At 37.1% G+C, this 14,091-nt stretch overlaps 2 protein-coding genes across 2 annotated transcripts in view; both read left to right on the plus strand.

Annotated features, from left to right (window-relative positions):
* P5CDh1 (delta-1-Pyrroline-5-carboxylate dehydrogenase 1) overlaps nucleotides 1-14,091 on the plus strand; it is a 59,776-nt gene that overhangs the window by 7,769 nt on the left and 37,916 nt on the right. The window lies entirely within an intron of this gene.
* On the plus strand, nucleotides 4,335-9,863 carry LOC138178031 (uncharacterized). The gene is made up of 2 exons (XM_069109433.1): nucleotides 4,335-4,409; nucleotides 4,964-9,863. Exons 1-2 carry the CDS (start codon nucleotides 4,335-4,337, stop codon nucleotides 5,759-5,761), a joined length of 873 nt encoding a protein of 290 aa, XP_068965534.1. The 3' UTR covers nucleotides 5,762-9,863.

Genomic DNA, 14,091 nt, shown 5'->3' on the forward strand with positions numbered 1-14,091 from the left:
GCAACCGATTGGTTCATTAACGGCCTCTAATGGAACACGTGTATTTGAAATTTAAGGATTTCATTGGCAACCGATACAATAGTAAATCAAGAGAATTGGATTTTTCAAAAATCTCATCACGCAATGGTTTCAAGGTTTCAAGAATAGAGAATTTTTAATAAAAATATTTTAAACGTAAATCGTTCGAAAGAAAAATACAATGAATTTTTATTTTAATTAACGAGAGTTAACGCTTGCTTAAATGGAGGAGTATTTTTCGAAAATCATGATATAAGTGATCTGGAAATGACTGAGTGATTATTTGGATAATATAATTCTTGGCAAGATGTTGAGATTGGATAAAGAAAAAGCACTTAAGTTCCGGTATCAGTTCGCGGACGATGCTTATATTCTGCTCTCACGCAATATTAATCGTAGAGGAGCAACGTTTAAACGTTTCATTCTACTCTTTCATACACGAAATAAAATTACCGCTCTTCCATTTTGTCTTGCATGGCTTCCTACATAATTTTCCTTTATCCAACGTCCGAGTAAACAGACAGATTTCTAACGGAAGAGTTGGTCGTTCATCCTATAGAACACTTGTTAATTGTTACCTGAAGTCACATACATATAACATTTATTATCTTATATTACGCAATTATTTTATATTACAAAAAGCAAATGAAGAGAAACTTCATTTAAAAACATTTATTTAAATTTTGAAAACAAAACATTCTCTAACGAAAGCAAATTAACGTGAGAGTGGCATGTTCATATGCACTCGTATTATACTAGTCTTATCTACTAGATATACTATAGTTTAGAGATTTCATACGTAAACTAAGCAAAGTGGAAACGGTTATAATGAAATTTAAAGATAGTTTTATTTCGTATAAAATATCACACGATATACCGATCTATAAATTTATCGTTCGCTATACAAACGTTAAAATAACAAGTTTCAATTTGCCACAAACTTAACAACTCACCAAAACACCAAACTTAAAACAAAGCGTATCGACAAGGATGCTACGAAATACTTGGAAATAGATGGTCCGACGTTTCGTCTCACGACGAAGACTCTCGTGTCAATATCCCAGCGAAATTCAATGATATCCGAACAAGGCGTGCTCGTCTTGCGTTGCAAGAATACAAGCAACCAGAAGATCAGGGTACGAGAGTAAGAGAGAGAGAGAGAGAGAGAGAGAGAGAGAGAGAGAGAGAGAGAGCAAAGGCGATACTTCGGTGGCACTCGTGGGGTGGCGTTGGGTTTTAAAGGGTGGGAAGGATACAATATTTCAGAGTGGCGACAAGGAGCAAGCCTGCTTGCCACTGGCAAATTAATTAAATTCCTAGAGGCTGGCTGGAAAGGCTAAGGGGTTGGTTGGCGAACCGGGCAAGAGTCCTGTGTTCAGCTCGTGGGAATATTGTAATTAAGATATGCACTTCCACCCTCCCATTTTACCCATTGCAGTTTCCACACTCTATCCTCTCACTCTTGCCGCGGTGGATGATTTACGCTTCGAAGGACGCGGTATTGTCTGTTTCGACCGTTTCTAAATTGCATCCTATTATGGTTTGGGGCTCGAGGTTGACGCGCCACCGAGATTCTACTTCCTCTTACGGCTCGCTGCTTCAAATTACTCCACTCTGATTGACGCTTAATGCTTCTGTTTATATTGTGCGGTGTATACATATGGAAATGGGTTGAGCGTGCACGCGAAATAAGGGTCGAAACACGCCGGGGGTTTCGTAGATTTGTAAAATGGAACGATGGCCGAACCAGATGTTCTCGTATTGTCCCTACATTGCTGGAATTCCTATTTCTTTCTTTCTTTCTTTTTTTGCTGTCGTTGCGATGCTCTTTTCATTGTCGCGATGTATTTTTTTTTGGTCTCCTTATCCTTTGCTTTCTTTCTGAATTGAAATCTCATTTTCGGTACGTGTACTTTGTTTGTTCTTTTTATTATTGGAATACTTAGCTCAGCGTCGCCGCTGACATCTTTTACATCGTTAAATCGTTACATCGTTAAACATCTTTAAATCGTTTTTTTACTGCTGAAACTTCTCCTACGTGTTCTCATATTGTATCTTTATCGCTGAAATCAATTTTACTTGTTTATGTATTCCCGAGCTGTATTTTTGCTACTGGAGTTCACCGTTTCGAAAGTTGTATTCCTCCCTTGTTGCATCCGCGAGTGTGGAAAACTTTTCAAAGTTTCAATTTCATCATGCTAGAGTACCGTACGAAGGTATTGCTGAAAGAAAAAAGCTTGCGGGATTGATGGATTATTTTCCACACTGCGCTGGATTGGACACTCTCCGCGCAAGTAGTTGGAATCGGAACTGGTCAAGAATGATTTCACAGAAAATGTTCATACATTAGCGATCACGTTACCATTGATCGATCACAGGGTAAACGTTAGTAGCATAAAGCAGCTTTGAGTACTTTGGTAATCGCATAAGAACAAAAGAATAAGGTTTAGGAAATTAGTTTTACCTAAAATTAGGATCACTTAATGTAGGATCATTTACGATCACAGCAAGTAGTAGTTCTGTATTGGATTTTATTAATAAATTGGAAAAGTTCGAAACTCAGAAGCATCTTTGTACGTGTTTGTCAAAACACATCGGTCGGATACTCGACTGTTTTTTTACAAAATAAACGGTGGTGTTTTTTCAAAGTTTAATCCTACAAAGCAATATTAAAACGTGGCAGATTAGCATAGTGTATACAGTCTACGCGACGAAAAAAACGAAAAAGAAAAAATATTCGTTCTCTCCCCTTGCGTATGGAAATGCGATGAAATTTTCCTCCGTGAATCACCGAGACCGGCGTGATCACTGTTTTTCAATATTACCAGAACATCGCTGTTATTCACTTTGTGTTTTCAGTGAAATTTCAATCTGCGTCGCTTCTTTTTTTCTATGTATATTCCCCATATCTTACCACGTTTCCCTTTATTTTGCTGCTTTGCAAATATTTATTTAGACATCGATATACAGCAGCCCATAAAAATATTCGTACACTGGTAGAAATTTTCTGCGAGTATATAGTGCGTTCTACGATGTTTCATCATTTTGACGATCATTACACGACATTATTGTTCGTAGAAGATACGAAATATTTAACGCAATATTTAGCGCAATGATTAGAAAAGAATTTAAGCTGTGAATTATTCGTTATATTAATAAGCCTCGATATTCAACGAGATCTTATTTTTGAAATATTCAAGGAAACGAGAGAAATGTATATTTAATCCCAACATTAAACAGGAAAAGAATTTTGTTTACATGGGATTGATTGTTAAGGTCCTTGTGGAAGTAATTACTTCAAGAAAAACTCTACAACTTTTCTTGAAGTAATTACTTCAAGAAAAACTCTACACCTTTTCTCGTGTATATCCGTGACCTGGAGACCGTTGTTACGAAGAGAATAGAATTTTGAAAAACATTCAAAATAAGGAGAGATCCATATTATTGTGCCTTTGAATATAAATTTCGTTTTGGATTACAAGGTTCAGAAACAAAAGAGCTTTCTATTGCTGTTTCTTGCAGCTTTCAGCTAGAGCTACACACCAAGATTAACTTGTGCTGTCGTTTGCTATAAATATAGGAACGTGCTCCCTATCATACCTTCTTGCTATTGTATTGTAACACTGTAAGAGTGATCTGGATCAGCATACACTATATCTGTACTTATACCTATGCTTATTTCAATATATTTTTCTATTACAAATTCATCCACTCGTTCCTCTATCAGTCAACCTCAACAGCCCTAACTCTCCAAGTTGCTTTAAAAAAACCACTTACTATGTTTTTGCCCTATGATCTTTGTATAATACTTAAGACGACTATTCATTTTTACAGGAAATATTTTCTACCTTCCATATTATATTTTGAAATCGATTTCAAATTTTATCGATGTAATCACGACGTGTATGTAGAAAGTTTCCTATGCTAAGTATTCAAATACTTTCAGCGAGCGACTGTATATTTTTACGTAAAACGAGACTCTATCACGGATACGTATTAAACGTAGAAATGTCAACGAAACGTCCAGATAGGTTACAAAATTCTTCGTTTTGACCGCGCGTATTTCCATAAACAAATGACAGGTTTCTGTAGTCTCGTGTCGTGTCGTAAAAAATCGATCCACAAGCCGTGGTGTCCGATGGGACCCGGTGTCCGACCGATTTTTATAGAATTAAAGAACGAAAAAGAAAAGCTTAATTAAACGATGTCTTCTGTCGATATCGTGAGCCACAGAGCGATGAAGATGTCCAGGCCTGAGAAACCGGTCGAGATTTTAGCCTTTTCATAGAGCGAAAACGAGATTCATTAAGTTTATCATGGCGAGCATCTACGCTCTGTTTCTCACTTTGATCCTTGTGTTTTCTATCGCCGTTCAGCTCCAAATGTTAATCGTATGTAATTAATATAAATATATTAATTAATATGAATATACGAAGTATCTTTTTGTAATATCGTAAAGAAGATGTCTAGTCTGAGAAACTTCTTAGAGGTTATCACGTTTTTTTTTTAAATTGAACGCTTTTAACGAATTATTTAGTACGTTGTTATTTTACGAATTATATTTTCATAATTTATTTGAATTTCATTTATTGGGATGAAATTTTATTTGTCCTTTCGTTAAATTAACTCCTTTTTGATCGAATTAAATCATCCAATTGTGAACTCGTTATTTGTATCGGCAGTGTTATATCGCTTACTGGCCACGATAATGGCAATTCTCGCGGGGAATAAATTCGTATATTCTGTAGCTATAAATCAGAATTAGCAAACTGCATCGTTTGCCGAGCGTCCAAGCTAACCCACTTTTGCCCTCAATGTCTCGCGTGTATTTACATTTCACTTTCTTAGTTACGTATGTAAAAGCATATACGTTTAACGATTGTATAGAGCTTCGTAAATTCAAATCACAGGAGTCACGATAAAACCATAATACCTTGCTCCATAGGCAGATCCAAAGAAGCTATGCACGATTTTCCATTACTACGCGACCAACGCGGAAGATTCCAACAAATCATCCGTCCGTAACATACTGCAACACTATTCCAAAGAACCTAACGTCTTCAGCGTTCCCAGCTCCGATTCCAAGATATCGTTGACCAACCTGAGAACTGTTTCATCTTGGCCAGTGATACCGAACCAAACGCTATCGATTCCTAACCCAACGGTCAAGACAGAAGCTAGAAATTCGATGGAAACTGAGCCGAACGTGGTCGCAAAATATTCGTCCACGTTCGTGAAAACCGATCAGGTTTTACCTGTCGTTGACATTACATGGGATTACAATTCGTATCGATTCAAAACGTTTGAGTCGTGCTTACGAAATTGTTACGGGGATAGGTATCCACCGGGTGAAGTGGTGTTGAACTCGATGCAGCTGAATCTGTTGGATTCTCACACGAACGTCCCAATGAACGTTGCCGGTCTATTCGATTTCATGAAAGAAGAGAGCGAACCGCGTTTGAACACCGTGTCGAGGAAGCTGGAAATTGAGTATCTTAATCCGTTGGATCACTTTGTGACGAAACAACCCGGTAGACCGGAGACTGTGGAGAGATTCACGGAAACGGATGAGCAGGATCGGTGGTACAATACAGCCAAGAGCCAACAGGAGGACGATATCGGGCCCGTAATCACCGGCCGAGAAAAGAATCAGCCGAATCGAAGATCCTCCAGGAAGATCGAGGCCCCTTGCAAATGCTATTTGTCCTCGTCTCGGCGTGTTTGCGGGACGAATGACTCTTGATCGGGAAGAAACCCTCTAGAAACGATTGGAGAACACGGTCGCTGGCTGTTGCCGGGGCATCGATTAGGGCAACTAGCCTGATTGAGAAGAAAAGGTGGCGAGAAATATTTGTCGCGAAATTATCGCTGCTTCTTTCTTATTCTACGAAGGATTCTACGAGTTTCTTCCTTTTTTTATATTTTATTCTGACCCGTGGATGAGAGAGAAGGTTCAAGGGATTTTTGAGATCTCGCCGAGGGAATTTTATAATTTACGGTTTATACTTTACCGCGTGCAGGATACTTGTTTCATGGTACTAGTATTTTTATACACGGCTTTGTTTAAAGATTTTTCTCTGGAAATATTAATCTAAGTAACTTAGACGAATAAATTTCTGGCTACAGAATGCGATTTTTCTGGCGATTCTTTCGAGTTCTATCGATTCTCTAAGCGTTACTCGTAGGTAATCAGGATAAGTTAATCCTTATTTATGGATCATTGTCGTTTCCAGTGTCGAATATTTTATTCGGTGTAAAGTCTGTTTATTTCTCGGCGACAGCTAAAACTTAAAAGATAAAATTTGATAGAGTAGTAACGCAAGGATGACAGTCATATGTATCCAAGTAAGTTAACGGTTCAGATTCTATATATATAGGGTGGTTGATAACTGGTGGTACAAGCGGAAAGGGGGTGATTCTACGCGAAAAAAGAAGTTGAAAATATAGAATAAAAAAATTTTTTTTTTTTAATTTTTCCATCGAGACAACGATCTACAGTGAGATCCGTTATAACGAGACGTGATAAAGTGCACGCGTACCGAGCGAAAATTCAAAGTCGATTTTCTCGAAAACAAAGCCTCAAACGAAAAATTTTTATTCTATATTTTCGACTGCTTTTTTCGCGTAGAATCACCCCCTTTCCGCTTGTACCACCAGTTACCAACCACCCTGTATATAATAGAAATTAGAAGTAAATATCTGAAATCAAATTATGCAATAATCTAATAACTATCTAACAACCAAAGATATCAGTTCAAGGTTAATTAGATTGTTATACATCTGTTCAATCAACGTGATTAAATCTTACAGTATCGGGGTTGATATCATTTTAGCGCTGGCGGAGTACGAGGTTTGGCTGTAGCCGGAATCAACGTCAACCGTGACAATGATGTTTGTATTCAGTATTGACAGATATACAAGGGTCACGTGTGTATGTATTTCGGTCTTGCCGAAGCTCCGTTTTAAATAGAAATCGATAATGGGTAATAAGGATTGGATAGGGAGGGAGCTTCCACAGGATAGCTTCCTAGGAATTGCGTCTATTTATTGATCGTCCGCTGTATCGGAATATTCAGACGAACCATGGCCTCTATCCACTTTTGGCTCGTCTTACCCTTATTCCTTGTTTCTCTTGTCGTCCTTGAACGCGAGTGTCTCTATTCTCTCGTAACCAATAATTTCAAGGAATTCAGTAATACCGAAATAACAATAAAATATATGATTATTGACGGTCTAAAAATTGTATAGTATAGGACAGAATTGTGAGAATTCAATTTTAATGTTGGAAGCACCCATGATATTGTATTGGGTTATAACATAAATTCGTATACATACATGTACTATATAATTACACATATATTAAATATATTCATATATTAGTTGGTATACATATATTATCTATACATATATTCTAATAAATATTAGTAGTAGTGAATTTATTCATTTCAACTTATTAGCCCAGAAAGTGGACTTGGTTACATAGGTTGCTATTGTAACTCATACTATTATCGAACTTGTTTTAGATAATTATTTCTTTGGTTTCTATTCTAAAACTGTTTCTGCTTCGCTATAAAGCATTATCGTTCCTTAAAACTACCTTAAACTATTTCATTGGCTTCACACTTTGCGCAGCTTCCTTTGCTCATCTCCTCTCCGCCTCTTTTCCTCCTTTTTATCTTTTTTAGCCATTCCGCTTTTCGCTCCTCCATTAGTATTTCTTCCACGCTTACGTTTGTTCTATCAATTCTTTTGCATATCCTCCATATGTTCAAATGCCTTTTCGCTGGTTTTACAAAATAAGCATCTCTTTTCCTTTTTACTCACCCAAAATCTACATGCATTCTCCAAGTTGCTATACCTTGTTCTTCTCAGTAGCTTTTGCTTCCTAGCTTCCGTCTCTACCTTAAATATTTTGGTACACTTCCTATGGCTATTCTCCTATTTTCGTATTTCCTATTATATCTACATCCTTGTATTCTAATCCACCGCTTCTCTCTTTGTACATCTTCTTCCCCGCTCCTTAGAACCTCACCTTCATCTTCTATTTCTTCATCTCTTTCTCTCTCTCTCTTTCTTTCTTCTATAATTTCTCTACTCCTTCTTGACTTTACCCACATTCTTTAAAGTGTTCTAACCTTTCATATTGCAATAAATATAAGAACAGGATGAATTTATGTTACGACTGAATAGTACGAAGTTTGTGTATACTTGTACATGCTATATATATAGAAATTGAAATGAATGTCATATGAGAAAATATTAGGGTTGTAACATACGTAACTCCCCGTTTCTTCGTTTAGAATAATAAATAGAAGCACAGGACGAATTTATGTTGCAACCCAACACTTTTATTGATCAAGCTGTCACGTTTGGATGATTCGTTCCAACTGTTTCACGATGGCAAGCCGTTGGTCGAAGATGAGAATTAATTGCACCGGGAGAACGATCATCTGTCAAGAAATCGAAAGGAAAGGGCCGGGAGATAGATCAGTTGTAAGAGGGAAAAGCGTAGCTTTCCTAGCTGTGCTATTAGCTCTTAAGCTAAGCCGGAAATTCCAGACCGGAAACCGGCAGTCGCAGCTTGGCTGGATACAGTGAGGCAAAACAAAAAGATCAAAGAAAGACAGAGATAGAGAGAGAGGTGCAAAGAAGAAGGAGAGAGAGAGAGGGTGAAGGATGGAAAGTTGAGTTGTGCGAGGAAAGAAGAGGATTTATCGTGGATACAGCATCGAACGCGTACTCTCACGTGGCCGAAATGCCGATAGTTTGTTTAACGCTTTCTATGGACTTTCTGAGAAGGATTCAATTAAAGCCAGCCTTTATTATTGTCGCTCTAAGAAACCTACCTTCTTCTGCATCGCTGATTACGTTATCGTCATTTTTTTATTCTGAGTAAATGACAGAAATTTTTCTTGTCGCGATTGAAGGAATAAAAAATTGGTATGCTTCAAAGTAAAAAGGTGGACTGCGAATATTTACGCAAATTCATACTTTCTATAAATACAATTCAAGTGATCGAATCTAAACAGATAGTATCCTGCTTGTTTACGTTGGAAATAATTGTTTATTGGGAAGTTGTTATAATCTGCGAAATTACACGTGACGTGTAAAAACGAGTGAAGATAACAGTACTGTAACAAAGAAAGGAATATATAACGGAAAAACCATTAATTTTTTGCCGGAGTACTTTGACCGACACTCTATGCGAAATAATCACGTTGTGAAATACGTGTAAATATTGAAACTTTGGCTTTTTGTATAAGTATCGATAATGTATCAAAATATCTACATTTCTTTTATTTTTCAATTTAATTCACTTTTAGTCCTTCTCATCTTTGTCCCATCTTGATACGTTGGTCCTTTTATTTCATTATTCTTCATAAATCATGAATACTAGAAATAATTCCAAACGTTTGAACGATAACGTAAGGGGGATGGTTTTTATCGTTAATCATCTGATAAGAAATTCTACGCAGTTTGTACATTATTTTTCATTATTTGCAACTGTTACAGTAACATAACAGTTCCTTTTAGTTTGTCTGACGACTTGGCCTCACGACAGCTTCACGGGAATTTGAATTTTAAAGCGCATTCTTTCGCGATACCTGTGCACCGTGTACAAAGGAAAAAAGTCACGTTCCTTCTTTAACCCTTTTTGCTTGCAGCGTCGTTTCGCGCGTCACGCGTTGCATCGTGTCTCAGACACGTAACGCAGATTCCACCCACTCGCGCCCCTATGAATTTTCATCACGATACTTCATGAAAACCCATTTGGATCTGTACACTGTCTACTTTTTACTGAACCGTGCACGCAAAACATCGTAAATGGAACTCAGATTACGCGAATCTACAGCAGTTTTATCTAAACGTAAATCAACAATTTTACATCGTGATTCTTTATTCCTCTTCGAATCTTATAAGACTTATAAGACTTTGCTATATCTTCTATGAATTAATCGGTTGATCTAGTAAAATGAAAAGTGAATAATAATTTTTTGTTAGAAAAATCAAAGGATAGATAAACTAACATTCTTCTAATTCCATTTTCATCATCTTTTTCGTGCTACATGAGCGTGACACTTACGAATTGAACACGTAAGAGGTAAATGGCTCAACTTTATCTTCCACTTACACGAAGAATAGAATTTCCTTTGAGAAATAAAAAAATCAATATACCTCATATATATTGCGAACGAAAGTTTTTGTTGCTACTATTTTTAATCTCTATTAGCCCTTTATATTCCTTTAGTCTTTTGTACTCGTATTGTTAACGTGAGAATTATTTTTAAATTTACACATTTAGATTCACGAACTTATAATGTTCTCCTCCTCGAAGAAAAATTCCTCATTTTTAAAAAGTTTCGCTATAAAAGCGTGGGAGAGAGGGTACGAAACATATCGTCAACATGCAAAGGATTAACGTTTCTATCAAACCTATCCAGAATGAATCGAATACAATCGAAATTTTACGTGCGTAACGAAACGCGTGGGGCAAGAAATAATCATCGCAAGCAAAGGTGAATACGTCGCGGAAAATCGGATTTCGGGCGAGCATCATGGAGCTAAGCGTCTCGAAAATTTGAGCACGCCGTCGAACGAGGTTTTATCGGGTTTCACGACAGGGAGGTGAGGAGGATGAGAAGGTGGAAAACGAGAAGAACGCTGGAAACATGCAGGAGGCGGCAATAGGATTTCGTGACAAGTCGATTTGCCGCGGAGCAAAGTTCTCGGATTCGTCGGCGTCTTCGTCTTTTACGCGTGCTTTCATGCTTTCCAACAATGTCTGCGGGAAAATTCGTGCCATTCGATCGTCGGCGAATGGAATTGCGATAATCGGACGCGAACCCATGTGTTTCGTTCTCTAACTTTTCTCTCTGAACAACATAATGATAAACTAAGTTCAGCTTAGTGGGATTTGGTGAGAAAATGAAATATGTGTTGTTATCTCTGGCAGATATACGATATTGATCGCAAATTTGGCATTCTTCTTGGGAAGTTTTTGTTGTTCGTCTGAAATTAATTCGCTACAGATATAGATACTTATTTTCTTTAGATTTTTGAGTAGAAATTATACGAGCCTAAAGGAATTCTAAATTGGCGTTTTGAATTTCTACCGAATACTCAATTTATGGATTTAAGCTAATTTGCGAGTGATTTAATTATTCGTTTGTTGCTCGTATAAGACGTAGTATTATATTTTAAGTATTCTATCCAAGTCTATAATCTTTCCACGAATGATCGTCGAAGAACATTTTGACGTTACCAGTACAAACATTTTACCTGCTATGTCTTGTATTTTATATTTCGAAAAATTAGGAAAGATAGAAAAATCAGAAAAGATTTGCTATACTTTAAAATACGCTTACCTATGTTTACGTTAACTACGCTAGTAATACACCGATAATAATTGTTCACTGTGACTGTAACGCAGCGACTGTAAAATAGAATTAGTACGAAAAATTGGTAGATGCTATCACTCTAAAGAGCTAAACATTGAGAATGTAGCGTGTAGCTATTCGAAGCTCTTGATCGCCGACGTATTTATAGCAGCTGTTCGAAGGAAGTGGGATCGAGCGGCGCGCAATTAAACCAGCGGGTTCGAGCAGGTTCACGGGAACTCGGACGTTACGCGTGCAAGTACGATTTCGAAGGAGGTCGGTTCGAAGGCCGGGGAACTCATTTCGCGGGCGCAACTTTATGGAGATCGATGCTTCGGGAAATAAAAGCTCGGCTATAACCTCGAGTGCCTCGCGGACGGCCGATTCTCGTAGCCATCAAAGGATGGAGTGCCGCGAGGATTTGCCTATTCCATTACGACTCCACCTTTCTCCGTTTCCGATTCCGATATCTTCTTTCGAGGTTGCCCTCGTTCGTGGAAAGCCATTCTGTGGCGTACAGTCAAACTTGCCGATGAATATAAATGCCAAGGGCAACGTGGGGCCGACTTAATGCCACTGAAACGGGCCGGGCCGGTAGAGACTTCCGGTCGAACCATCAATCTCGCTTCTTGCCGTTTGCCTCTCCGTTCGTATCACGCGGATCGTTGCGCAGACGTGGTTGTCGAAGGGGGATGGATAAGTCGATCCGGGTGTTCCATTGTCGGGTAAGTTGTATCCTTAGCCTCGTATGTTTGTATTTATAAGTTGTTTCTGAACGTTCGTTTATAGAGTGTTTGGGTAAAAAGGTGATAAGACGAAATGGTTATGAGTTTGGTAGAGGTTTTAGAATGTTTATTGTTATCTCTGACGTTAGGTTGAGACCTTAAATGGGGTTTTTACGAAAGCAATTTAAAGGGACTTTTATTAGTATTGGGAATATTGATATTGGGACATATATTTTAATATTGGGTATAGTTCTATGAAAAAACTTACGAAATGTCTGAAATAAAGTATTATTCGCTTTTCTATTCAGATCCAATTTTTTTATTCATACTTATGAAGATACGAATTTGCATCAACATTGGCAGTTTAATAATTAATATAGGACATGACGTGTGATTCTCATTGTTAGGTAAATCGTATTGTAGGCTGTTCATGAAGAACTTTGGATGTATCATATATTTGTTGTTATTATACGTATACTATTATTATTATTACTATACTATATACTATACTGTATACTATACATTATTCGTTATCGTATACGTATATGCACATTGTATTTGAAATTGTTTGAAAGATTGCCTAATTAGTTTGTGTACTTTTTTTTAATACTGAAAATATCTATTTTAAAAGGAGAAGATAGAAGTTGTTAAGATATTAATTTTCTTATCGCTCCTTCGTATTTATTTTTACCTGACTTTTGCACGTATCTCTCGTTTGATACTTCCATGATCGACGTTTCAAAAATCGGAAGATCGAGGTAAGAATGTACAAAGGTTAAAGAAGGCGCGCATGTTTTGCTAACGTATGACGTTTAGCAAACTGAATATGAAAAAGGGACTGAGAGAGTACGATGTACAAAAAGGAGAGGGAGATGAAGAGGGACACGTGTTTTCTTGCTGGACATACCTATGGACATGTCGGTAAAGCTATCTTGCTGATGTTGCTTTAGACACGAGAAACGTACGGCGATAGTACGGAAGGTCTATGTATATGAAGGGATCGATGGCTAACCGAGAACTTGCGGAAATAGGGATTGATGGATGGTCATCTACCAGCGAGTGCGAAAGGTGTTACGTATGCTTCACCGAAGCGACTTTTCAAACACTCAACTTCGTAAAAACTTTTCCCAATACCAATAAATATGTATCAATAAATTACGAATAATTTAAGGTGGTCCAATTATGTGACTCACGTTTGTGTGATAGTATTTTATATAATATTCATAAAATCTCTGTATTTTTAATATCATTATGTTTATTTTCTGATACGAGGAAACTGCATGTGAAGTTATGTTTTAACGTAGAAATCTGTAGATTGTAAACATTGAAGCATTGAAGCAAGATTCATAACTAGATCCTCCAGATAAATATTTTATGTTGTATTTTTGAATTATTTTTTTTTTTTTGAGAAAGTGCATTTATACTTCTGTAGCATTTCTCTACTGAGTTTTTCATGTATAGATGCAGCATTTTTTCTGTAATATTATTATACGTAATATCATGCATAATAATGATCTTCCTCTGTAACAAGAGTGACCTCTTATAAACCTTTCGTCATCATCTTCAAGAGTACCCATCATTTAAAAAAAACTATACTTGTACCACTTTTCCATTAAATGTAAGTCCCTCATAGAGTGCAAAGTTAAATTATTTACGATTTCGAAGATAAGTTTCAACCAAAATTTTCGTACGCGAATTCTTGGGCGACTAAAATTGCATCCTATAAATGTTACCTATATATTTCTTAATACCTCGTATATGTGTCAATATTGCGTAATATTATTACGTATGATTATTTATCTATATTATTTATCTAAATGTTTCTATAAAAATTATTCAACTGCTGTCACTCTTTTTAATGGGAGGCAACTCCCGAAGGAACAGTCGACTAACGCGGTATTTACGATTCGATCTTTGGTCTCAGCATGCTGGTTCGCTACTTCACGGGTCGGATCTGTATTTTTCTCCCG

Source organism: Bombus flavifrons, chromosome 3 (assembly GCF_040668555.2).
Source record: "Bombus flavifrons isolate JBK064 chromosome 3, iyBomFlav1_principal, whole genome shotgun sequence".
Taxonomy (NCBI): Eukaryota; Metazoa; Arthropoda; class Insecta; order Hymenoptera; family Apidae; genus Bombus; species Bombus flavifrons.